The sequence below is a fragment of the Lepidochelys kempii genome, chromosome 6, assembly GCF_965140265.1.
Source record: "Lepidochelys kempii isolate rLepKem1 chromosome 6, rLepKem1.hap2, whole genome shotgun sequence".
NCBI classification, from domain to species: Eukaryota; Metazoa; Chordata; order Testudines; family Cheloniidae; genus Lepidochelys; species Lepidochelys kempii.
The window spans coordinates 88,215,256-88,240,190 of NC_133261.1; the positions used below are offsets into that span (position 1 = coordinate 88,215,256).

Sequence of the window (24,935 nt, forward strand, 5' to 3'; positions counted from 1 at the left end):
AGCAGTGCAGAACTGGGGTGACCAAGGAGGAAGCTCAATCTCAATGAAACTTCTCAGTCAAGCTTTTCCACAATAAAACATGCACGGACAAGGTCAGTGAACCTTTTCCATGTCTTCTCTTGCTTCACTTGGGAGATATTTCAGATGATCAGCACCTGATAAGCCCCTGTCTATCATGGTCATAGCATTTGAGATTGGGGTGGGGAAAGGAAATACAGCACAAGTAGTTGTTAGCCTGGAGACCATTATTGGGACAATAATAATAAGTTGCTTCATGCCCACCCCCTCAGTTTTGGGATGCCATCGCCATCTGCTCTTCCCAGGCTGGGGTATCCTTAGAGAGGATAAGATGTTTTCCACCTTACTTCCTCTTTCTGTAGGGCCCCTGTACTAGTGCTAAGTGGGGGGTGTAGTAGTGTGCAGGTTAGTAACTGCATGTGCACCCTGTCCTTATGCTGGAGGATTTTACCTGGCAATGTGTACCTAAGAAGCAAAGGAAGGTCTTGTTCAAAAGGCAATAGGCAAACCAGGAAGATACGCAGCACTATTATTTACCAGGAGTGGAAGGGAAAAACCACCTACATGGCAGCCCTGAGAAAGCTGCATTACCTTGCAATGTGTTCGCCAAAATAGAGCACTATCTTTCCCTTTTGAGCTGAGTTTGATCAAAATGGCATCCGCACCAGAGACTAAGGGACAAGAAGGCAGGAGCTGAGCTGGTGGTGAGAGGCTCTGCTCCCGTGGAACAAAATTGTTTAGATCCCACTGTTGTAATACAGCACATAATACTTATTAGTGGTGGTCCGTCCCCAACACCCCAGAGCAGTTTCAGGCTGACTCTGCATTTGCGTTTCTAGGGGCTATCTCCAGCACCTGGGTGTCTAGCATTCTGAAGAGATCTTGTCTTCCCAGGAGAATCTTCTCCTGGTAGGAGTCTAACCCCTCAACAACCCACCCACCCCAGTTGTCCTGACTCCCACCCCTCTGCTCTAGCCACTAGACTTGCTGTTTAGCAGGTCCATACTTGGGACATGGTTGCTATAATGGCTATGTGGCTCTGCCTGTGTAAACTTGCCATGAGTTAGAGGCCCAAAGGGTGCACCCAGCTATGTAACAGTATTTAAGAAGGGAAGTGACATTGAGTCTAGATGACCTCAAAACAGTAGAGGACACAGAGGAAAGGCTTGTGCAGCAATTTGTGTGGGATACCAACGGCAGGGCTTCCAGAAGCAAGAGTTCATCTAAAATATCGTTGCATCCACACAAGCCTCAAAGGGCAGGGGGAGAGAAAGAGAACCTCATTCAGGAATAGTTATTTCCCTTCCAAAGCAGATTTAATTGATGTGGGATAAGACACCAGATAACTCAGAAAAAACACTTGTGGATGCAAAGCAATTTATTTAAAAAACCCCAAAACTGTTCTGTGTGGACAAGGCCCTACATTCATCTCCTCTCACTGACTTCACACACTTAGTCATCTTAAGTGAGTGGCCTGGTCTAGATTAGGGAATGTTTAAAAATGCATTAAGTAGCATTTAAAAAAATTAGCTCATGGCTTAAACACCTACTGTAGAAATTTTTTTTTTTTAAAAGTGTTTAAATCCTATTTTGCTAATTGGTCAGTCTTTACAGGGCTATTGAAAAGTGGGTGCAGTCTGCCTTTGTACACCTGTGTATTTATCTGTAATCACATCTGTATAGCTAGCAATGTATCATGCATATATGTATTGCTGAAGCCTGGGAGAAAATGACAAACACTTTACACAACTTGCTCTTCCTGTGCATACTCTTGATTTTTGTGATACCCTATTTCTTTTTTTTAATACAACAGAAATTCACTCACACATTAAATAGGTTTGTTTTATTTCACAAAATTACTTGTTACTTACATGAACACTGACATTTTAGTTAAGGTAGCCCTTTTGAATATCATTATTCAAAAGACTTTTTCCCTCTGATCCAGAAAAGCACAGATGAAATACATATTTTGCACAGTTAAATTAGCAGTTTTTCACAGCTGAATAATAATGTAGATTCTCCTTTACAACAGAAGGGAATAGATTTTTAGAATGCTACTTCCAATGCATTCTTCATTTTAAAGAAAAAACCTAAGGAACTTGAGATGCTTTTGATTTTGTAACAAGTATTGCCCCAAAAATGTAAGTTTCCAAAAACATCCAAATGAGAGAGTTTGTGTAAGCTTCATTTTCATTACCAAAGTCATCCCAGGTGAAGAGTACTTAAGTCTTTAAGGGTTAAAACGAGATGAGACTATTAGCAAATTTCATCAAAGAAGTTCGTCAACCTCCTTGGACTTTGCATCATTTGTTTTTCTCAGTAATGCTTGTTTAAGTGCATTGATCTTCTCATCAAGTTCAGCCAATGAATATTTCTGTTTTTAAAAAAAAAAAACCAATTTACACATTGGAATTGCTACACAAGTATTCAAGCAAAACTTCACATTTTACTGCAGGAGGAGTCATTCCATATTGAAACTCGATGTTTCAGTGCTAAGATGAAAATACATTCAGAAATTTGAAAACTGACTAGTTACCTACAGCGATCTTTTAACCACCTCAATTTAGCAGGAACAAAAAAGGCTGAATATTTGACTCTTTTCAGCAACAGAACAAAGAATGGTTAACTACTTTAACAACTGATGAAAACCAGATAGTGTAAGTATCTGGCTTCTCAAAAATAGCTACCCACTACTGCTAGACAGACTTTCTACTAAAATATTTTTAAAATTTGTGCACTGAAACATATGTACAACCACACAGCTGAAAAACTGGTATTTGAAGGTAACTCGGTAACCCAACATATAGTTAACTACATATATAAAGTAATTATGCTGGCTGTGCACTTTGACAATATTGTATTAAAACATGGAACTACTCGTAAGGTACAAGCATTTCGCAAATTAAGGTAAGTAAAAGTTAATGGCACTTACATGGGGTGATTGGACCTTCCTCCTTTTGCCAGAAAAATTCTAGAGGGAATAAAGATTAACCACAGACTTAATACACAAGAGACAGATGACTGTGTTGTGGGGCCCTGGGCCGGAGCAGTTGGGAGCCCCTCCCCACCCCTTCCACCTGCATTCCCCTGCCTGCCTGGCGCTCCTGCTGGCAAGTGGGATTGCAGTGCAGGAGTGCCCATCTTTTTTCAGGGCCCAGTGGTTAATCAACCACTATTAACCTAGCATTCACCGAGGATTCCTTAAAGTCTGGAAGCTATAAGATCTATTTTATTACTGATACAGGAGTCAGTCTTCAGAGCACTGAAGGGAACACTGACCATCATTCCATAGATACCAAGAAAGCCTCTTCAATTAAGTGAATTTTAGGGGTGGGAGAAATCCCAGGCAGAATCAAACCTACTGCTTTTCCAGAGAACAGCCAGAAGCTGCTCAAACTTCTTTACACTGCCCAGCCTTTATACCCCAATCATATCCTAAATAAGGCTGCCTCCAGAGGTAATAGGGTAGTTTGATATTTAGTGCTGATGCCTTGTTCATGCTAGTTTTTTCTCCCTAAGGTTTCTCACCACTGCCAGTATCAATGGTGCAACATTCATGCAGACACAGTACGAATATACTGCTGGCAGTTTAGGCACTGACCTACACTACCTGCACCACTGCTACTGTAAACTCCATCCAAACACCTATTGCTACCCAGAGAAGATCCCAAAGCACTTTGTGTGGGGAAACTCAACATGTTAAGCAGAAAGCTCCCTCCTGCACTACCTTTAATTTCCAAATAGCCTCAAGGTGTAGCCCCATCTACAGCACATATAGCAATCCAAGTAAAAACTTAGGGCTGCATTTAAAATTTAAATTATGGCTGTTCTACTCTTTCTACCAGAAGGCTCCCTCTCCTGCTGGTGTCATTAGGAGAGGTATTCAGTCAGGAAGTGAAAATTCAGGGGAGAGGGACAGTCCATTTTAGTGACATGGAGAACTGAAGAACAAACATTTCCCCACGGTATTTAACAGGTAGTAACAGCCAAGGCAGGGTTCCCTCCTTTGCCCACTCAGTATATCCCCACTATCAACCCCATCAGCAGCTCTCTCAGTGCTCCAATGTAACAGCTGAATCCCAGGGCTCTTCTCTCTCTCTCTCTCTGACAGACAACCTGTGGAACTCCTTGCCAGAGGATGTTAAGGCCAAAACTATAACCGGGTTCAAAAAAGAACTACATAAATTCATGGCAAATAGGTCCATCAATGGCTATTAGTCAGGATGGGCAGGGATGGTGTCCCTAAGCCTCCGTTTGCCAGAAGCTGGGAATGGGCAACGGGATGAATCACTTGGTTATCGGTTGTGTTCATGCCTTCCTAAGCACCTGACATTGGCCACTGTTGGAAGACTGGATACTTCAGCTCCTGTCAGGCCCTCTACCATCAGCTCTCCATATTAGCCTTGCTTCTGCTACTCTTGGGGTTCCTCAAACCCCTCCCCCAGGCATGGGGAAGCTGCAGCAGGGTCCCCTCTCCCTCTTCACAGGCTGGCAGATTGGGGGAGCTGCAGTGGGGTCCCCACTCCCCCCTTATCCCAAGCTCAGTGCTGCAGAAGAGGAGGGGGAGGAACAGAGGTATCATCCTGTCCATCTTTCTCACAGGAAGGAGTTGAACCACCTTGAGCCGCTGGGCTCTTTGCTCTCTCTCCTCCTCCTTCCCCTCCTATGAGAACAGCAATCAGAAGGGAGAGGCTCTGCCTGTTTCTGGAAGGGCTTAAATTTGCAAGGGTGCTGGAGCTGCTTGTGTCAGTGAGAGAGGAGCTCCAGTATCTCCTGAAATCCTATCACTTGCAAAAAAAATTGAGTTAGCAATAGCACTGTTCCTCACACCAGTTCTTGACACTAATTCTCTGTGGTCATTAAAATGTAATCAGATTGTGTATAAAAGCAAGAGTGTCACCGGTATGAAAATCATACTTTTGCTCAATTTTAAGTTTTTGTAGTTTAGAAATTTCATAGTTCTATGGAAAAAGTGTTTACCACCTAACTTCATAAGATTTCCTATATCAAAGATTTAAGAAAACAAAGTCCCAACCATATGTAGGTGTGCTGAATAATGGAAGTTAGACAGAATTACTTACCACAGATAGAAAATATTCAGGGGACATTCCTTCCAACTCAAGAATTTTATCTTCAAGCTTTTTAATTCTCTGATAAATATCTCTAGGTACTGGACCACCTAGATGTAACAGTTCAAACAGGAAGAGTCAGGACACCATCTGAATGAATAACATTACTATAAGCTTAAACTTCATAGTAGAGCTTGAAGAATTCACCTACTAGCCAGAAGATGAGATTAAAAAGGTGGGTGGGGAAATAGGAAGAAGGGTAACCAATCTGGTCTGATGAGAAGCCAAGCCCTATTCAGTTGCTGAGAGAGAGAGAATGTTGCTGGAATTTCTACAAAGGTGCTGTCCCTGGACCCTGCATAGAACCTAATTCATCACCCTCCGATGTCTGGTGAATTTAAAATTCCATCCTCTCTACCTCGTGGGAGGGATAAGATTTAACACTTTCCATTCTGCAGCTGCAAAGGACAAGTCTCATCTTCTTTACCCTTCCTCTACGGGGCGTGTGTGTGTGGAGGGGCAGGGGTTGTTTTTTTTGGGGGTGGGGGTGCCTCAGTAACTCTAGTCCCTGTCTCTGGCTCATTGCTTCACAAAAATGCAGGAACATGAAACTGATGCTAGCAGTGTTTTGACAAGCAGCAGTCAGATTGGCTAGTGTGCAGAGGTTCTGGAACTGTCTGCAGACTCTCGAGGGGGGGGAAAAAAACCTTATCAGATGACACATGAAAGTTATCTTTCCAATCACCAGGCGTAGAAATTGTTTTTAGTGCAAGTAAGTTCTGCAGAAATTTATGACTTAAGTACTAGGGTGATTGGACAAATGGATTTTTTGAGACATACTTTAGTTCGAAAACCATTTATAGCCTAGAACAGCAATGATTTTGAAACAACTTTGAAAAAAAATTAACTCTAAAAGAAACTTAAGTCCTTCTTCACGCATGTTACATCCAGGATATAAAAAACAAAACCAAAACACCCCACACAGTAGGCTACAGGAGACTTAATACTGGTAAATTTTAAAAGGCAAATCCATTAGTTAGTTTTTAGCTGGTAGCATGTATTATACTCTATTCATTAATCTTCTGATAGCTGTGCGTGTGCAACTAGACATTAGCAGGCACCTCATGAACCACTGTTCTACTGATTCTGGGGAAACCTACAATCCCATGTGGTAGTGCACCAAGCATCACCACTTCAAACAGGAGGCAGCTAACAGCCATCAGCAGAGAGCAGGTGGTGACCAGTCACCTCTGGGTCCAACATCGATATCTAGAATTGCACTGGAGGGAATTCACCCCCAGAAGTGAAAGAGCAAGTGTCCTGATGGCCGTTGCCTACATTCACGGCAAGGAAGGGGGGATATTGTGGAGGAGCAAGGTGAGGGGAGAAAGACCGCCTGCTGTTTCCTGTGATTTTACCACAGCATCTTGGCCTATGACTCAGCTATCTCATCCATGTACTAAATAGAACTGACATACAAAAACATGCAACGTGATGAGGCAGATTTTATAGTACATGGCAATCTATACATTGGAGTAAATATTTAGCCCAGTAGCAGCTTTCATCCTGAAAGCTGCAACATGTGTGGTACAATGCAGACATATTTAATCTGTTTTTTTTCAAAGTAGTAACTAATGTGGCCCCACCACGCTTTTATTTCCTCTGTTGCCTGCCCATCCTCATCTTTACCTTGCATCATTTCCAGCTCCGATTTGATTCCATTAAAGAATCTAGCCCAACCCTTGCCAAACAGTATTGAAATAAGCATTATAGCCGTGGTTTAGCTTTAACTTGCTTCTCTACTTTTGGAGCACACACAGACCGCTTTGTGACCGGCTTCCCGCTCTTCCCAAATACATCACAGCAAGTCCTTGTGAGGGTTTCAAATAGTTTTTCTCCTTATGGCTGGGAAAGCTTTGGCAGGGAATAAGCTTTCTTCCTTCAAGGCCGCTCTGTGTTCAGCAGCTGTTATTTAAAACTGCTCTGCTCTCACTCCTCCTAGTGCTGCTGTCTTTTACTGCAGTGGTAGTAGAAGGGCAGCAGTGCTAGGAGAGAGCTACTCTGACAGCTGGTGAGCAGAGAACAACCCTGCAAAAAGCCCCGCCTCCCCCCTTTTTACTCCTCTGAAACAAGAAGCAGGGAGTGGGTATCTAAAGCAGGTCACATTGTGACAGCTGGAGATTTCCTGTGGGGTGCTAAGAGAAGAGAAAGATGAACTTGAGGCTTTTCCTAGGGCTGTTGACTTGGTCAGGAGTTGACCTGAGATGGATAGAAACTGAGTTGAGACCGAGAGATCTTGCAGTGTTTCAGCTGGCCTGACCCCTACAGAGAAAATTCTGCCATCTACTACTGCAGAGATGTGCTGAAAAGTATGCAATCCACAGTCATAGACTGAACTTGAAACCTTGCCTAACTGTACTATATTAGGTTTCAGAGTAACAGCCGTGTTAGTCTGTATTCGCAAAAAGAAAAGGAGTACTTGTGACACCTTAGAGACTAACCAATTTATTTGAGCATAAGCTTTCGTGAGCTACAGCTCACTTCATCGGATGCATACAGATAATTACAGTACAATCTAATATATTAATCACACAATTAAAGCATGTGGTACAAACCTGTTTGTAACCGTAAATGAGCTTCAATGTTTTGCAGTCTTTCCTCTACTGCTTGGTTTCCACAGTCACGAAGCAGGATACTTCCTTTGTGATTGGACCCGTGTGTTCCTTCAGATCTAGTCTGAGGACCATAGGTATTCACAACTCTAGAAACTAGGTTCAAAGAGGTTACACGATTACCACATGTGCGCATGTAGTCAGTTCTTCTCATATCAAGAACTTTTTCATTTAAGGAATAATGTAATGAAAATGTTTAATTTTTTTAGTACAGTAGTTTTACTAACTTCACTGTGATAACCGATCTAATTTTACTACAACTTTTAATGTGGTAAATGTCTCTGGGACTTTTAAGACTAGAGGTTCAATAAAATGCATTTCTTAAAGTATACTGCCTAATCAAAAATTAGGTATGGATAAAAATAACTCAAAGCTTTAATTTGTCTTTATCTGAGGCAAAGGGCAATTTCTCTTCCATGTGGCAAACGTTCAAGAATGTTTTGAGTGACGTTTTGTCTTTTAGCTGCTAATCTCAATAACAGCAATAGTTCCATCAGTATCTGAAAAACAAATATGACATCCAAGCTAAATTTGTGATTGGCTACAGCTAGTGTGAGAGTGGGAAGAAAAGTCAAGAAAAAGCCATGACCTAACATTATGGGATGCATTACAGCTACCACTATGTTAACAAGTAGAATATAGGGGGAAAAACCACCACAAGAATTAGCAGAAATATTAGCAAGGGAGTTCTCAATGTTTTGTTCTTTGGGTTTGCAACTTGGGAGTCTGGTTGGACCCTTCGCTGCTTCTGGATGCTCAGATAGCTGTGGCCAAGCGTGCTTTTTTTCCAACCAAGTCAAAAATCTCTTGACCAATCTTTGTGGCAAAATCCACAAATAACATTATCCATTCTTCTGGGTGGTCTTACTGCACTGTGCTGTACCTGAACACCGTTCAGGAAATTTCAGATGGTGCAGCATGCTGCTGTAGGCTTACTGCGCATTTCATGCAGCGAGCATGTTACACTTGTGCTCTGAAGTCTGCATTGGCTTTGTTTCCAATTCTTTTTTCCAGGTGCAAATAAATGTGCTGGTTTTGACTTATCAAAAGGTCTGAACAGTATGGAACCTCTTCTATAATACTGTGCTGAAGCTAAAACACTTCAACTAACAGCCTCAGGTTTAAAAAAGAAGGGACCTTAACTCTGGACCTCAATTCTCCAATCTTTCTCCTGGCACAACAGAAAATGGTTAAGCTTTGCAACATGCTAGGACGCTAATCCACTGTATTATCCTAGACTTTTTCTAAACGGGTGATTGAGTGGGTAGCACAGGTAGACTTTCAATTTTCAGGAGGGGCGGGGAGTACTTTCATTATTGTATTTCAAATAAGTTGTACATGTGCCTAGACAGCACTGATCAGGCACATTTTTGCACACTTAATTTCAGCACTTGGGAGATTTTTGGGTCAATTCCCTACTGTTCCAGATTTCCTGTGTGACCTCTGGCAAAGTACTTGGCCTCTTTGTGCCTGAAGAGTAGTACTTCTCTACCTCCTAGGGTGTTGGGAGAATTAATATATTAAAGACTGTGAGGTGTTCAGATACTACAGTGATGGGGGCCATATAATTCCCTAACTAGACAGAGAGAATAAGGATTATTTTATACACTTTTTTTCCCTGTTTTTTCCCCCCTTTTAAAATGTTTTTGGGGGAGAATCTTGCTCGCTGGGTTGTCCCCTCCCATGCAGTGCTGCTGCACCCTCTCCATCATCAGAACAGTACTGAGAGGAGATGGCAAGAGTTTAAGACCTCCCACAACATTGGCCAAGGAACTTAGTGGGGATGGAGAAGAGATCAACACCTTCCACTCAGGATGGCTAGAGCAGTCTCCTCTTCCTCATGTGGCAATGTCCACTAGCAGTAAGTGAAGGAGCATTTAATATCTGAGCAATCCCTGGGATAATGAAGAAAACGTAAAGCCTTGCAGTACAATAATTCTGTAATTATAACTTAATCTGGGTTTGCCTCCCTTTTCAATACAACTATTTTGGTTAGAGAGATGTTGATAGTTTAAAAAAAAAATCCAATTCCTTAGCTATGTTGCTAAAACCAATTTAAATTGTTAAATACAAATAATACTTTTTTTCACCTACACATTGGGATTTTGGGTTTTTCTTTTTTTTAAATCTTTCATCTCAGACAATGAAGACAGACTAGTTTATTTTTGCTTCTGGTAAAAGACACCTTTAGGTTCTCATACACTTGTACCGTGCTGCTGGCTTTGGGATGGAAACTTTGCAGGGGGAATGATTCAAAACTGTTTTTATTAGACAAATCAATACAAATGTTTCCATGATATTTTTAATGTTCTATACAAGAATGTACACATTTCAGTTGAGCCACATTTGATCAGGCATTGTCCCCATCTGGACAGTGTTCATTGTGGCGAATATATTTTGAAGACAAAATTACATAGATATTAATTAATTACTGCTTACCCTTTACATGACTTTTAAATCCAGGATAAGGTGTGAAAACTGCATCTGTTCTGGCACAGCTGTTCTCTAAGGAAATTTAAAAAATTAGAGCCCTTAAGTGCATATTTGTAAATTAAAATGCTCTGACCACTGGCTTTTGGCACATCAAATTTAAATTCCTCTTCCTCCAAGGTATGAAAGGCCTAGGCCCCAGTCCTGTGAACACTTATATACAAGTGGACCCACTGAGTTCAATGGGACTACTCACCTGTATAAAATTATTCACATGTGTAAATGTTTTCAGGATTAGAACAATAATCTGTTCCAATTTACATGTGTTCTAATTGTCCTCATCTCCTTGGTCCATATGTTTCTCCATATCTACTTATTGCTTCCTTTTCTTTCAACCCCTACTTTAGGTTTGGTTTTCTATCTTTGTGCCCATAAACTCTTCTCCCTCTTCTTCAAGTCCCTCCTTAAAGCTAGTTTCTTCCATGAATCCTTCTTATTGTAGAGGGGGCTCCACATCAGTGCATCTTGTTCCACTTTCCCTTCTCTATATTGATGTCCTGTGGCTTTATTATTATTAATAGTAGTAGTATTGTAGCTTGTAAAATCTGAGCCCCCCCCCACCCAAGAACAGAGCCCATCTCTCATTTTCTCTCATCATATTCTAGCATTTGTATTTTATTCTTGTCCATGTACTTAGAGCAATATTAATGGGTTTTTATAATAAAATGAGCATAACAGAGAAGTTCTAGAATCAGCTCTTCTGCATGTAAGCTTACTTAATATAACTTTAAAGTGACATTATCTAGCACCTCTTAAACAGTCTATTCACTTTTAATGTTTCTGAATATTAGTCTAACTTTTATAATTTCATTCCAACTTGTATGAAAGTTATAAAACTGATCTTTGAGATCTAAAGCATAGCAGGCACAACAATTATTTGTGATATTTGGGTTAATAGCTACTGGGAAGATACTAGAGGACATAGGAAAACTGCAGTAGTTTACTCATTTATAGATAAGTCTCTTCAAAACACTTTTTTACAATTGTTTTCCTCTGTATATTATCACTGAGTGTTTAAGTAGGACACATTTAAAAAAACAACTTAAGACCCTTCACATTTTTCATTAGTAACTTAGTACTAAATTTAGAATTCTCTAGTAATGTAAATAATTTACAATGAAATATATTCTCTTTTAATCAAACTATTATACTTCTCTAAGTTTGGACTTTCAAGAAACAATTGGTAAGACATTATTTGCACTGCAATTCTCCTCCATTAACTTAATTTAGTGTTCCTTTTTAAAGTCAACAATTACAATAACTTCATAAAATAAGTATCTTCACATTAATGAGGCCATTTGATTATAGACTCTGTAGTTTTTAAAATATAGTAACAGCTCCTCTTAATCAGTATGGACTCCATGAAACTTAGAAAGATCAGAACACTAGTACTGGGAGATTTCAGGAGTAGCAGCTGTATTAGTCTGTATCCGCAAAAAGAACAGGAGTACTTGTGACACCTTAGACACTAACAAATTTGAGCATAAGCTTTCATGGGCTACAGCCCACTTCATTGGATGCATAGAATGGAACATATACACACACACACGAAAAGGTGGAGTAGAGGCTAATTAAGATGAGCTATTATCAGCAGGAGAAAAAAAAACTTTGTCTATCCAATTTCCACATCACACATACAAATGGTCTTTGTTTTTTTAAATATAAACTATTTTAAAAATGAAGTTTGTTTTTAAAATATAAATGACATTTTAAAACAAAAATAATGTTTAAATTGCGAGGAAGATTAAACTCTGGTTGGATAATTACCTTGATTACAATCAATAACATTGCAAAATTCCCTGACATTATTTTCATTGATCTCAGCTTGTTTCCTCTCAATGAAGGCTGATATCCTCCTGTCAATCTGCAGGTAATAAACATGGAAACATATCTATTTCATTGTTGTAATTCAAAAAGAAAGAGGCCATTTCTCAAATCTAGACAAGATGGTCACTTACTTCTGCTTTTCCAGCTTTTATCTGGACCACTTCTGGGTCAAAATTAATATGAACCTCTTTCATATCTCCTGAATCATAACATGTATATTTTTCTTCTATCTGTGAGGTACTATCAGATAATTTTGAATTTGTATCCAACTTCTTGCCTTCTGTTTTATCTGCATCTTCAACAGTGACTATATTTTCCTCTTTAATCATTGACTGGAGTTTTTCTAAAAGAGGCTGAAACAAAAAAGTATATATGGTAGGGTTTAAAATAGCCACATGCTTCTCATTGCAATTTCTAAAAAGACTGGTTAAAATAATTTGAGACACCATAGACTATCAACCTGATATACAATCCAATAAAAAACTAAAAATATAGCACTTCCAAATTTTATGCCCTTATGACCACAGCCTGTTACAGGTTTGTATATGAGAAATTGAAAAAATCCAAAATGTCTGAGCAAATCTGTCTGCTGCTCATCTGTTATGAACCAAATCAAAGCTTCAGCCTTCGCCACCAATGACACTTAATTAACATGTCATTCAGATGCCTACTCAGAACACTAGGCTTAGTATTTTTCCTCCTTAACATGAGAGCCAATGCTCTCATTCTGTAAAGCCCTTACTTTATCACTACAGATTCTCCACTTGAAACTGCAGTTGCCCAAAGTGTATGAGACAACACAGACATGAAATATATAGGTGTTATGCTGAACAATCATGCTTTTCTTGATACGGCTGATTATCTACTTATATTACAAAATTAAATGAGAGAAAGCACTGGTATCCATAGCAGCAAAATAAATGCTTATCATTCTACCGGATGTTCTTGCACAAGATGTAAAAACAAAAGCCTAGCACAAAAATAAGTTGTACTACACATCTTTCCCGCCCCCCCACTTAAAGTCTTCTCTGAATTTTATAGCTTCTTTCTCCCCTACAAAACTAGGATTAATTATTACTTTTAACAGGACAATTTCTACCAGTCTAATTTCCTGAAAAGGAATGAAATTAGTGTCTACATTTAAGGAGACAGCAAGTAATTTTTACTTGCTTTTAACCTTACATTTTGTCTTTTTTTGTTTACACATCGAGTCTTTAATATGATAAAACAAAGGCCCTTTTTCATCCTGTAGACTAGCAAGTTAACAAGTTCCTCTAATTTTACCCCATCCCCCCAAATACAATACACTTGAATCATTCACTGAACAGATAAAATGAAAAATTTGAAATGTATTCAAATCACCACCTTCTTCAGATGTCAGATCACGGAGCAGCAAGGGCTCAATTCTGTTCAGCTATTGACTGGCCAAAAAACCCAAAACCAACCAACCACACACACACAATCACAACTAAATTACAGTGTAGTTGCTACTTCTGATAGGGCCAAAAAGTTTCAAATAGTTAACAAAAATGCAGTGACTGGCTACTTGGCAAAATGAGACATTAATGTCAAATTACTTTCTTGTTAAAACCTATGCTGAAAATGTTTAATTGCAGTAAGACACTCCAGGATGTGTCATGCTGGGATAATGCCACTTCTTGAACCACTGAAAGCACTCCATGAGCCTCAAAACTCACCCAAGGCATGGAGTCATTATCATAGCATGACACACACCTGCCGTGTCTTATTGCTTAATTATAACTCACCATAGATGGAAATGTATTGAATTTACAATGCAAGTCTAGAAATCAATGGGGCTGCATTTGTTCAATCTTCTTACCCTTAGTGGCCTGGTAGGCTATTCCCACAACTGTTCTGACAACTCTGTAAGATAACAGGTTTGAGTACCTATGAAGTGTAGTGGAATCCCAAATGTATAACATACTTGCATGCTTCTTAAGTTAAATACTTCAATACCAAATCAAAACAATTGAAAATATGCAGTTTATATGATCTAGCTACATTTAAATGCAGCTAGATCTCTTTGGTCAAGTTTAAAGTGTCCAATAAAATATTTACCTGCAAATATAAAATATGTTGTTGAAGTGCACTAAAGAGCAATGTAGGCTGGAGTGCCGAAGTACTTTGAAGCTTGCTCCAATCGATTACAATTTTCACCGCATCATCTCCAAGGTTAAGCTTCAAAAGGGCAAACAAGCATTATCACAAAAATTACACCATTATGCTGTATTACAGAATGTCATAGAAGTATATGGGACTTCTACAGGATAACAAAAATTCTCAGCCTGTTGATTGCATTTTATGTGAAAGAAGAATGGTTTTAAAATGTTAGTCTTGCATTGAAACTTCAATTGTAACTGTCACTCCAAGTAAATTACTGTGTATGTTTGCATGAAGTCTGATTTTTTTTAAAAATACTCTTTAGTTCATGCAAAAAAAAATGGCATTGGTTAACTTAGCCTTTTAATCTGTCAGCTGTTAAATCAGTCTATCAAATCAGCTTCTATCAACTGTTACAATAAAATATTTTGTTTATTACTGTAGTTTGCTTTTATTTTAGCTGGTTTGACAGCATAGCTAGTGACAAGACAAAGCCACCAATATACTTGTTTCATAGAGATTATTGCTTTGCAATTGGTGGGGGAAAAAATAGGTAAAACGTGTGTTTAATTACTGGTATGTTAAAATAAACTGTGGCCTTGATTCTGAGGTGTGCTGAGTGCTTGCAACTCCCACTAGGAAGTGTGGGCACCAAGCACCCTTCCAGATCAGGTTTTAGTCTAAAAAGAATTTTAAATTACATTTTTCTTTTGCAAGAAGCCTACATAAATAAATCTTTACCAAACCCCAGGTTAAGCAAAATGCAGACTGTGCAGCAGGATCTTCTCCACCCCATGAAACCTACTTCAAAATCCAAGTTTAACTTTTCTATGCAACTGAACCATTGCAAACCCATACTACAAAAACAAATTCCATGAGATTATACTCCTTAACGAAAACGATGTACAATTTACAGATTATGCACATATTGAAGTTAGCTTTTAGAAACTGCGTTGATCATGCATCTATTAAACCTCTAATCAATGTGCATGTTTATAAAAATTTCATTTTACAGTACTACACTTCATTAATGATCACTAATGAAATGCATGCATGCTCTTCATTTTCACCTCTATTTTTGTTTCAATAAAACTTGCTGCTCTCACAGAGCCTGATCCTGAGAAATAGTAAGCACTAGACAACTTCAACCAAAGCCAAATAGGTTGTTTTCCAACCAAATAAGGCATTAAAGACTCCCCAAAAGTGAATGAAGAGCTCTACACTTAGGCATAATTCCTATTTAAAATCAACAGGGGTTGCATGATTCAGTGACACTCAGAATCAGGTCCATAATTCCTAATTCATTCACATACTTGTGCTGCTAGATCAATATGATGCTCACAAATAGTGCAAGCTCCCAGTTTTTAAAAAGAAAATTAGACTACAGCTAGATGATTCTGAGTTTGCATGCCTGAAGCAGAATACCTTTAACATATACCTGCCCAAAGTAGGGGCCAGCTAATGGGACCAAACGTGGGTAAGAAAACAGAATGCATGTATTTAGTTCTTGAGGATTTCAACAATTTTTTTAAAGGGCTGACAATTGAAGATTGAAACAATGAGCAAAAATAGATCTGAAGCACAACATACATAGTGAGAATCAAATGTGAATAAAGTAAACAGAATGCTAGCAATACACTGGGAGGCAAAGCAATTTAATATTTAACTACTTTACATATTTGCAGTAAAAACAAGAACAGTGATATACCTAAAAAAAGATATGAAGCTGATCCTGCATCCTTAAACAGGCAGCATTCTCATTCCTGTTCTGCTTGAGTAAATGTGCAAGATCAGAGCCTAAGCCAATACACAGGAAAGGAGATGGGGGACTCACCAATTCGTATAGCGGCAGAAAAACTAGTGAAATGAATCTGTATTTTTCTTCTTACTCAGCATCAAAATTCTAAAAACTAACAGTCACAACAGGTTCAAGCTTTCCATCTTTTGGTTCAGCTAGATATAATATCTAATATTTTTAGCTATATTTAAAGCAAGATTTTATTCTTTTTGGTATTTAACCTGCACATACTGTATCAGGAAAATTCATGCTTTGGTAAGAATGCTCATTTTGAGCATTTTATTTACCTAAGAAAGTGAAATTTAATGTACATTTTATTTAGCTTATGAGATAATTTATCTGCATCTATGGTGCCAATCAGGCATACATGCATACGCACAGTTTGTGCTAAATGTTTCCACAAAACAATATACAATACACTATTTTGGATATTGTTACTTATAATGTCTGCTAACAGTCAGTGGGAGTACCTATACCATGTATTATAGATTAAAAAGAGTACTCCTCAATGATCCCGCTTTTCAAATAGTCACAGCAACAGTTGTATGCTTCACTTGATATTTTGTGGCTCCTATTTAGGCAGTTCAAAGTGCAGAAACTTAGCAAGATTTTTGAATGGGAATAATTTAGTGATAAACAGTTAAAAAGGGTAAGTGAAAAGATTGGGGTTTTTTATTCACAGGCACGCTTTAATCACGCGTAAAGACTAACCCCTATGTATTACTACACTAATAAATACTGAATACGCAAATTAAGCTGTCATAGTAATGTTTCCTCTTTCCTTAGACTTGTAAGGACTGTGATAAACAGACTGAAAAGTAATAGTTTCTGCAGCTACTACACTAGTACTGGCTGACAATCTATTTTGTTGCAGTTGACGGTAACTTTAAGTCACTCCATCACAATGGATATCTTTGCGGCTTGATCAGCATGTGGACCTTACTACACATGTGCTAGTAGGCCCAGAATCTAAAATACAGCCCTATAAGTAGCCAAGCTTCGGGTAACCATTGAAGTACTGAATAAGGGACAGAGCTTAACCATTTTTAAAACATTAAGTGCAAGGATTTAAGCTGTTACATAGGGTGTGTCATCTTTAGCATCAGGTACCTAGTTTACATTATGTATATATGCCAGCTCTTGCTTTTTATATATGAGGTTGACATTTCTGCAGTGTTGCGAAGCACAAAAGGAACAGTGCTTCTTTACAGTAACATGCATATAGTAGTGGTCACAGAATATAATTTTTTTTCTTCACCCACTCAGTTGTTGTCATTAAAGAAGAATTATGGAAAATGCTGTCCACAATACAAAGGGAGGCTTTTGTGTAATGCTAGCCTGATACATCTAATACTTAGCACTTTACTACCTCTGAGCACTGTATAACCATTAACCAATCCACACAGCATTCCTATTAGAGAGACAGGCGAGTGTTGTTACAGATGTAGAAAAACTAAGATACATAAAGGTTAATGCCCAAGTTTTCAGACCCTTTATTTTGAGTGCTTAGATAGCTATGGTCTGACTAGTAAAGGGTGCACAGCAGCTGCAGCGCCCACTTGAAATGGCAAGAGAGGAGACTTGTTTTTACCAATACAAAAAGAAGTCAGACAATGTTTAGTGGCTAGACTGAGGAATAGTTGGGGAAAGTAGATATCTACTTTACAAAAAGATTAAGAAAATGTTTGAAGTGGTATATATTTCTCTCCCTCTAACTCACCCTTCAGATGTAGCTTCTAACCTTGGGCCCTAAACACTTGTGCATGGTTTAACTTCACAAACTTGAGACGTTCCACTGATTTCAACAGAGGTACTCATGAACTCACAGGACTGGGATTTTTTGGGGATTGTAAACAATTTGAGTCAAGGACTATGTCTGCCCATGGACCCTGATCTTGATCACAGCCTCTGAGCACTACTGTAATATCACTACTTAATGACAGTGGGCTCTCCTCACCTCTAAAAACAGGCCCCAGATTTTTCATCTTAAAGCACCCCCAAAACTGCAGCCACTTCTAAAAATATGGCCCAAAGAAACTTGCTCATGCCCCACAGCAGCAAAGTCATTGGCAGAGCCAAGCCCAAAAGTCTACGTAGTTCTAACTTCAAGTGTCTTGATCATTTTTTTCCAATTTATAATGGACTACTTAATGGTTTGTGGACAACACTCATACTAACCTGTTGTGTGTGATAAAATCTACAGACTTTGTCATATGAAAAAAATTTCCTTCATAAATAAATTAATACATTTAGGCATATACTCTGCAGGCAATAGTCAAATTTTTAAAGCCACAGTTAACAGCAACACATTTGCTTTGCTGTTAACATGAAACAAAGTAGCAATGAGAGTCTGTACACCATCCATCACTCAAGTAGCAGCAAGATATTTGATCCTTGGTAACAGCAGGTACCAAATGACCATGAAAGCACTCCCAAATGAAAGGATTCCTCCCCCCCCCCCCCTTATAAGGGAGTCTTGGCTGGATTATGAATTGCAAGTCGACTTCTCACCAAATAAACCCAAATTGTCCTATCGCCCGCCCCCCAGGCACACCCCCTGCTGCCTTTGGTTACTTTCATCCCCTCGCCCTGGACAGCTGCTACGCCCCCCAGGGGTCTCTCCCCACCACCATGCCCCCTTGCCTGTAACTCTGCTGCTCCCCACAAACGGGCTCACCTCCCATGCCCCTACCAGCAGGGATTTGCACCATCCCCTGCCCCACAGAGGTGCTGCTGCTACCGCCGCCCGCCCGCCGCTCTGCCCTCACTGACCTGCCCCGTCAGCCTGGTCAGGGAGCGCAGGGCGCCGCTCAGCACCTCCCTGGCGGCCGGAGCGGCGAGAGTCTCCGGCGTGTGGGCATCGGGCTGACGCTGGTTGGGCTCCCCCACGGCGGCCATGACACCTGGCCAGGCTGCTGGCTGCGGGGACCATTCCTCCGCCGCCGTCGCTCTGAGATGACGAGTCCCACGGGCGGCCGGAGTGCGGCGGAGAGCCGGGTGTGTCCCCGCCCACAGGCCCGACTGACGGGCGGAGCGGCCAATCCTCGGCTCCGCTCTCGGGCCAGGCCTGCGAAGGGCAGCGGGGGCTGCTGAGCCCTGGCTGAGCCGGGGACTGTTGTATCGAAGCAGGGAAGGGCCCGCTGGCAGAGCCCTTCCCCGGCACCCGAGAGCCGGCCAGTGTTGGCCCCTGTCTCCTGAATGCCCTCTGCCAGGGACTGGAGTTTGGGGGCAGGGTCCTGGTGCGGGCTCTGGGTCTGCCAGCCAGCGAGTTCAACCCCCCTGAGTCAATCATGAGACTGGCTTTAAAATCGTGGTTCTTAGCTTCGCGGGTTGAAGCTTTGCAGGGTCACCCTGTCAGGCTTGTCTCTGCAGCCCTACGGATTAGAACCTGAATGTTTTAAAATGAAAGGTGAGCTCCCCGGGTAATAGCCTGGGGGCTTTTAGAAAAACACCAGAGTATTGTGAGACTTGTGACAATATAGACAATGTGGGCAACATGGTTTTTGTGGAGTTGTTGCGTTGGGATGTTTTGGGTTCCAGGTTTGAGGGTTCAGTAGGGATGGCTGGATTGGCTCTATTTTGACAGTACAGTTTGGGGCGGGTAGATCCAGCTTTACCTTTCTGTTTGGAGCAGCTGCCTGATCTGACCTATGCCTGCCACCTTTCTTTACTGTAGAGCAATGTCACTCCCATCCCTGCTTCTTTCAGAGATACAATAGCTTGGAGGATGGTCGAGAGCAGTGATTTGCCACAGGCTGGCTGTGGAGGTCAGCTTCATGTGCCGCTGAGTTTCAATGTAAATAAACCTGAGCTCCACCATCCTTTCCACAAGCATGACTCACTCAGCGTAGCTTCATTCTCATTCCCTCAAAGCTTTGCCCACCTAGTCCTGCTCCACCATAGCTTGGCCCACTTGCACTCATGCTGCTTCACTCTCTCCCACCCTTTCACTCTGTAGCAGCCTCACCCTTCCTGTGCTGCAGTTTCAGCCACCTATACAATGTACTGCCATAGCTATACCAATGGACATAAGTGCCTTGCAAGCATGCACATACACTTCATCATAGCATCACCTAGCATACCCAGATCTTCTTTTTATTTTATTTATATTATAATAATGTTGTCTAGAGACCACAGTTAAGAATGGGGATTTGTTTTGCTAAGCACAGTTGAAATGCAGGTAAGAGCCGATTCATGTCCCAAAGAGCTGAATAAACAAGCCAGATATAAAGTGAGACAAAGGGATATAACATACAAGCAGATTGAACAAAATTATGCTTTGTAAACATGTTAATTACACATTTTTGTAGCTGTTGCTTGGTTGGGTTTTTTGTTATAGTTTTTGGCTGAGGCTTGTAGGTAAGGAGGGAAGGCAGGAAGGAATTAACTGAAAGGAAAACAAAGGAAGTGAGAAGGGACATTGAGTGGTGAGGGGCAGAATGAAAGAAAGATGGGGAGAAGAAAGGATGGAGGGCAGTACGAGTGAGTCTGAAATTAAGAGAGTGAGAGAGAATGTCTAGAGTGAGAACTTATAGCATCATCTGTGTCCAGAGTTCTCTGCTGAAATTTCTTCTACAGTTGCTCCTGCTGGCTTCCTCTGGGCTGTGTCCACTTGCTCCTCAAACACCTTTGAAGAACAGTGGGCACTGTCTGCGGTTCTCTGCTTGGTGTTCCCTTCTAGCTCCTGGCTTATGTCCCTATAACCTTCACTCCTGTCCCTGTTTTCTCCTTAGTTGTCCGCCATAATTATTTGAGCTCTGGGTTCAATAGCTAAAGGAGGGGCCTTCAGCTGTGGGTGGGTTTGTGCTCCCCTACCTTCCCAGGACTTCAAGAGGTGCTCCTGCTGGCTTCAGTCTCTGGTCCCTGGGCTGGTGCTGTGTTGGAGTTTTTCCTCTTCCCTGAGTCTGCATGGCTGGAGGTGAAGGGAAGGCCTAGTTCCCTCATAATGGGGCCCTCCTTGCATTGTTCAGGGTCCTGAGGAATCATGGAGGAAAGGAGTAGCCCCAGCTGGATCAGATGTGATCTCCCTCCCTGCTTCTCCCAAAGCTATGCCAAAGTCAAAACACAGTGAAGATTAGGTACTATGAGATCAAACCTAGGCTGGGATATAAGGCTGACATTGGTGAGTTTACCTTTTGATAAAACTAAAATGCCTTGTCTTTACTATGTTTTTACCTTGGGGTAGCTTACATGCATTAGATACCCTGAGGTAAAAAATGCAGTGGTTTTTCAGCAGTAAAGACAAGCCCCTGTTTTTGTTATCTGTAACATGGGGATAATAATGCTTTTCTAAATTAGTCTCACAATATCCATGTGAGGTAATCACTGGTAAGCACATTGAGATTCTTGAGTAAAAGGTACTATAGAAATACAAATTAATTTATTATTCATTATCGTTATTGCAGATATTTCTAGGGCATTTCACACTGCTGTATTTGGACAAAACTTTACACTGTTTTATTTAGTGAAAATATTTCCCAGGAAATACTCTGTCTCCGCAACCAAGCCCACTACATTGAAAAAACAGAAATAGGGAAATACTGGCCATTTCCACAGGAGATTAATTTCCAAGGAGGATTCCAATGCCTACAGTTTGCAAGTTGGTTGAACAAAGAGCTGCATCTTACATGAAGATCTGAGGGTATGGCTACACTGCAAAGAAAAGCCTGAGACACCGACTCAGGCTTCAGGGACTCAGGCTGGAGGGCAAAAAATAGCAGTGTAGATATTCACACATGAGCTGGAGCCCAGACTCTCAGACCCTCTCCCCTTGCTGGTTTTCAGAGCCTGAGCTCTAGCCACAGCGGGAATATCTACATTATTATTTTTAGTTCCACAGCACAAGCCTGAGTCAATTGACCTGGCTCTGAGACTCAGCACTGTGTTTTTTCTTTGCAGTATAGACTTACTTTCTAAGTTGCTAGACTGGGGTTTAGATAGATTTCTGGTGGTCAGAGCCAAGTTGGGGTCCTGAAAAGCCTGCTTCTAGAGGTCCTCCTAATTTAGAGGAATTATAAATGCAAAGGACAATCTCCATTTTAATTATTTTTATTTTGAAAGTACTTTGGTAGCTTTTTCCTGCAAACATGTCCTTGAAAAAAAGAGACAGAACACTAGCTGTGCAAATAGAGAAAATACATCAGTTAAGTTTGGAAAGAGGCGGCAAAAAATATTTTGCAGGCCTGCCCAAAAATGCAGAGTGAATTCCAGAGCCAAGAAAGGCCTACTGGGTCTTTTGTGCCATAGACTCATGCAGTATAACCTGTGGGATAGACAATATATAAATGGTGTGATTGGATAAAGATGGGGCTCTCTAAATTAAAAAAAATCCAAATCCATCAAACCACAGCACTTTGAATTTCACATGAAAATGACTTGCTAGCCAGTATGAAACGCAAGTATAATATTTTCTCATTCATCTCTGTTGCTCAAGATACGGGCAATAGCATTATGCAGTGGCTGAAGCTTCCAAGTGGCTAGGATGACCAGACAGCAAATGTGAAAAATCGGACAGGTGTGGGGAGGTAATAGGAGCCTATATAAGAAAAAGACCCAAAAATCGGGACTGTCCCTATAAAATCGGGACATCTGGTCACCCTACAAGTGACCTTCAAGTGTAGGGTGAGATAGCACTTATTATATTTGTCAGCCTTGAAGTGACAACAGCATGGGTAACTATAGCAAATTCCACTTCTGAGAGAGGTTGCAGTTTATTGGCCAGCTGAAGATAAGAGAAGGTGTATCAGACCATTGCTGCTATCTGGAAACAGAGCTGTATCCAGTAAGATTGGAACCACTTTAGCAATTGATAGATGGATGCCCTCAATTTAGTTTGCAGCAAGTGCTTTTGGAGTGACAAAACAGTGTTACTCTAGTTGGTCTGCCACTGTCATCTCAGTGGTCTTCACTAGAAAAGGGAGGTAAGAGACTGTGAAGTAATTTGCAAGTTTGTTAATGTCAAATAATGTCAAATGTGTATTAATCAAGGACCAGATCATAGCAATTGTTCATGTTGATGGCAGTTTGTTTCCTTCATGGAAGCATTAAGTATCCCTATCAATATAAAAGACATAGGTAGTCTCCTTGGTTTTCATTATCTAAGAGGGGCCTGGATCTATTTTGAAGTTTCATAAGTGGATCTCTCAGTACATTCAGAATCTGAAATTCAAAGAAGATACAAGATAATGAATTGTTCTGAACATGAATGAAGACAGTGTAGCCAATAATAAAAGATATTAAGTATATTTAGGATATAGAGGTGAAATATTAGAATTAACATTGTAACACCAGGCCTGTAAGAAACTCAGCCATTTAAGGCTTTAGGCCTGAAATAAATTGGCATGGCTAGGTAACCAAAAGATAATCCTGGAACAGTTAAGTGTAAAATTACAGTACAAGATGTGCTAAGTGCTGATATTCTGGAAGCTATGCTGCATGAGACTGGAAAATATGCCACAGTGTACCAATTAATATCACAAGGTGCCCAATAGTAACATTTCAGGGGATTCTGTAATAACCTCAAGTTGCTATGGTAACTCATTTATGTAGATATTAACGAGAATGAGGGGAACTAAAGGGATAGTGAGTGAGAGTTGCAGCACCCCTAAATTAGTGGGGTGTGGAAGTATGGATAAGGAAAAATGGGTTGAAACCCTTATGCATATGTATGAGCCTTAGCAGGCGTAAGCATAACTAAGGATAAAAAAAAGTGTTGTCTGGCCTGGTTGAGGTGGGGGGAAACACACTAGGAGATCCCAGGATAACAACTGCTGGTGGTGGTAATGATGATGACTGACACCTAAGGTCCCCCCGCAGGAGATCATAGAATATCGGGGTTGGCAGGGACCTCAGGAGGTCATCTAGTCCAACCCCCTGCTCAAAGCAGGACCAATCCCCAACTAAATCATCCCAGCCAGGGCTTTGTCAAGCCTGACTTTAAAAAGCTCTAAGGAAGGAGATTCCACCACATCCCTAGGTAACCCATTCCAGTACTTCACCACCCTCCTAGTGAAAAAGTTTTTCCTAATATCCAACCTAAACCTCCCCCACTGCAACTTGAGACCATTGCTCCTTGTTCTGTCATCTGCTAACACTGAGAACAGTCTAGATCCATCCTCTTTGGAACCCCCTTTCAGGTAGTTGAAAGCAGCTATCAAATTCCCCCTCATTCTTCTCTTCTGCAGACTAAATAATCCCAGTTCCCCCAGCCTCTCTTCATAAATCATGTGCTCCAGCCCCCTAATAATTTTTGTTGCCCTCCACTGGACTCTTTCTCATTTGTCCACATCCTTCTTGTAGTGTGGGGCCCAAAACTGGACACAGTACTACAGATGAGGCCTCACCAATGTCGAATAGAGGGGAATCATCACGTCCCTCGATCTGCTGACAATGCTCCTACTTATCCAGCCCAAAATGCCATTGGCCTTCTTGGCAAGAAGGGCACACTGTTGACTCATATCCAGCTTCTCGTCCACTGTAATCCCTAAATCCTTTTCTGCAGAACTGCTGCCTAGCCACTTGGTCCCTATTCTGTAGCAGTGCATGGGATTCTTCCGTCCTAAGTGCAGCATTGTGCACTTGTCCTTGTTGAACTTCATCAGATTTCTTTTGGCTCAATCCTCTAATTTGTCTAAATCCCTCTGTATCCTATCCCTACCCTCCAGAGTATCTACCATTCCTCCCAGTTTAGATGTGAGTGATGCCATTGATAGGGTAAACACTGTACACTTATCTCTCTCTCTGCTATTGTATTTCAGGACCTGTGGGATTGTTTATCTGTTTAGTGGATTTGTTAATAAAGGGACTAGTAGTAAATTGCAAATGATACCGATAAGAATAATCCTGATGCTGTAGCCCTCAGGAGATGAACCTTTATTGATCACTGAGGTCTAAAAGATTAATCAGTAATCAATTGCAATCAATCACCAGCCCATCAATAAA

General features: G+C 40.7%; 1 protein-coding gene across 1 annotated transcript; it reads right to left on the reverse strand.

Moving 5' to 3' along the window:
* Nucleotides 1-1,846: 1,846 nt before the first annotated feature.
* Nucleotides 1,847-18,968, reverse strand: MBIP (MAP3K12 binding inhibitory protein 1). Its single transcript, XM_073349056.1, has 9 exons — nucleotides 18,768-18,968; nucleotides 14,156-14,275; nucleotides 12,208-12,429; nucleotides 12,017-12,140; nucleotides 10,199-10,264; nucleotides 7,703-7,855; nucleotides 5,100-5,197; nucleotides 2,951-2,989; nucleotides 1,847-2,392 (listed from the first exon to the last, which is right to left on the reverse strand). The coding sequence occupies exons 1-9, from the start codon at nucleotides 18,891-18,893 to the stop codon at nucleotides 2,288-2,290; spliced, it is 1,053 nt and encodes a 350-aa protein (XP_073205157.1). The 5' UTR covers nucleotides 18,894-18,968; the 3' UTR covers nucleotides 1,847-2,287.
* Nucleotides 18,969-24,935: the final 5,967 nt, after the last annotated feature.

Excerpts from the sequence above, each read along its gene's own strand:
- MBIP (XM_073349056.1), bottom strand. The coding sequence starts at position 18,893 with ATGGCCGCCGTGGGGGAGCCCAACCAGCGTCAGCCCGATGCCCACACG. Across the intron at positions 12,141-12,207 it reads TAAAAGCTGGAAAAGCAGAA|ATATGTTTCCATGTTTATTA; the intron begins GTAAGTGACCAT and ends ACAATGAAATAG. Across the intron at positions 10,265-12,016 it reads TGTTATTGATTGTAATCAAG|AGAACAGCTGTGCCAGAACA; the intron begins GTAATTATCCAA and ends AAATTTCCTTAG.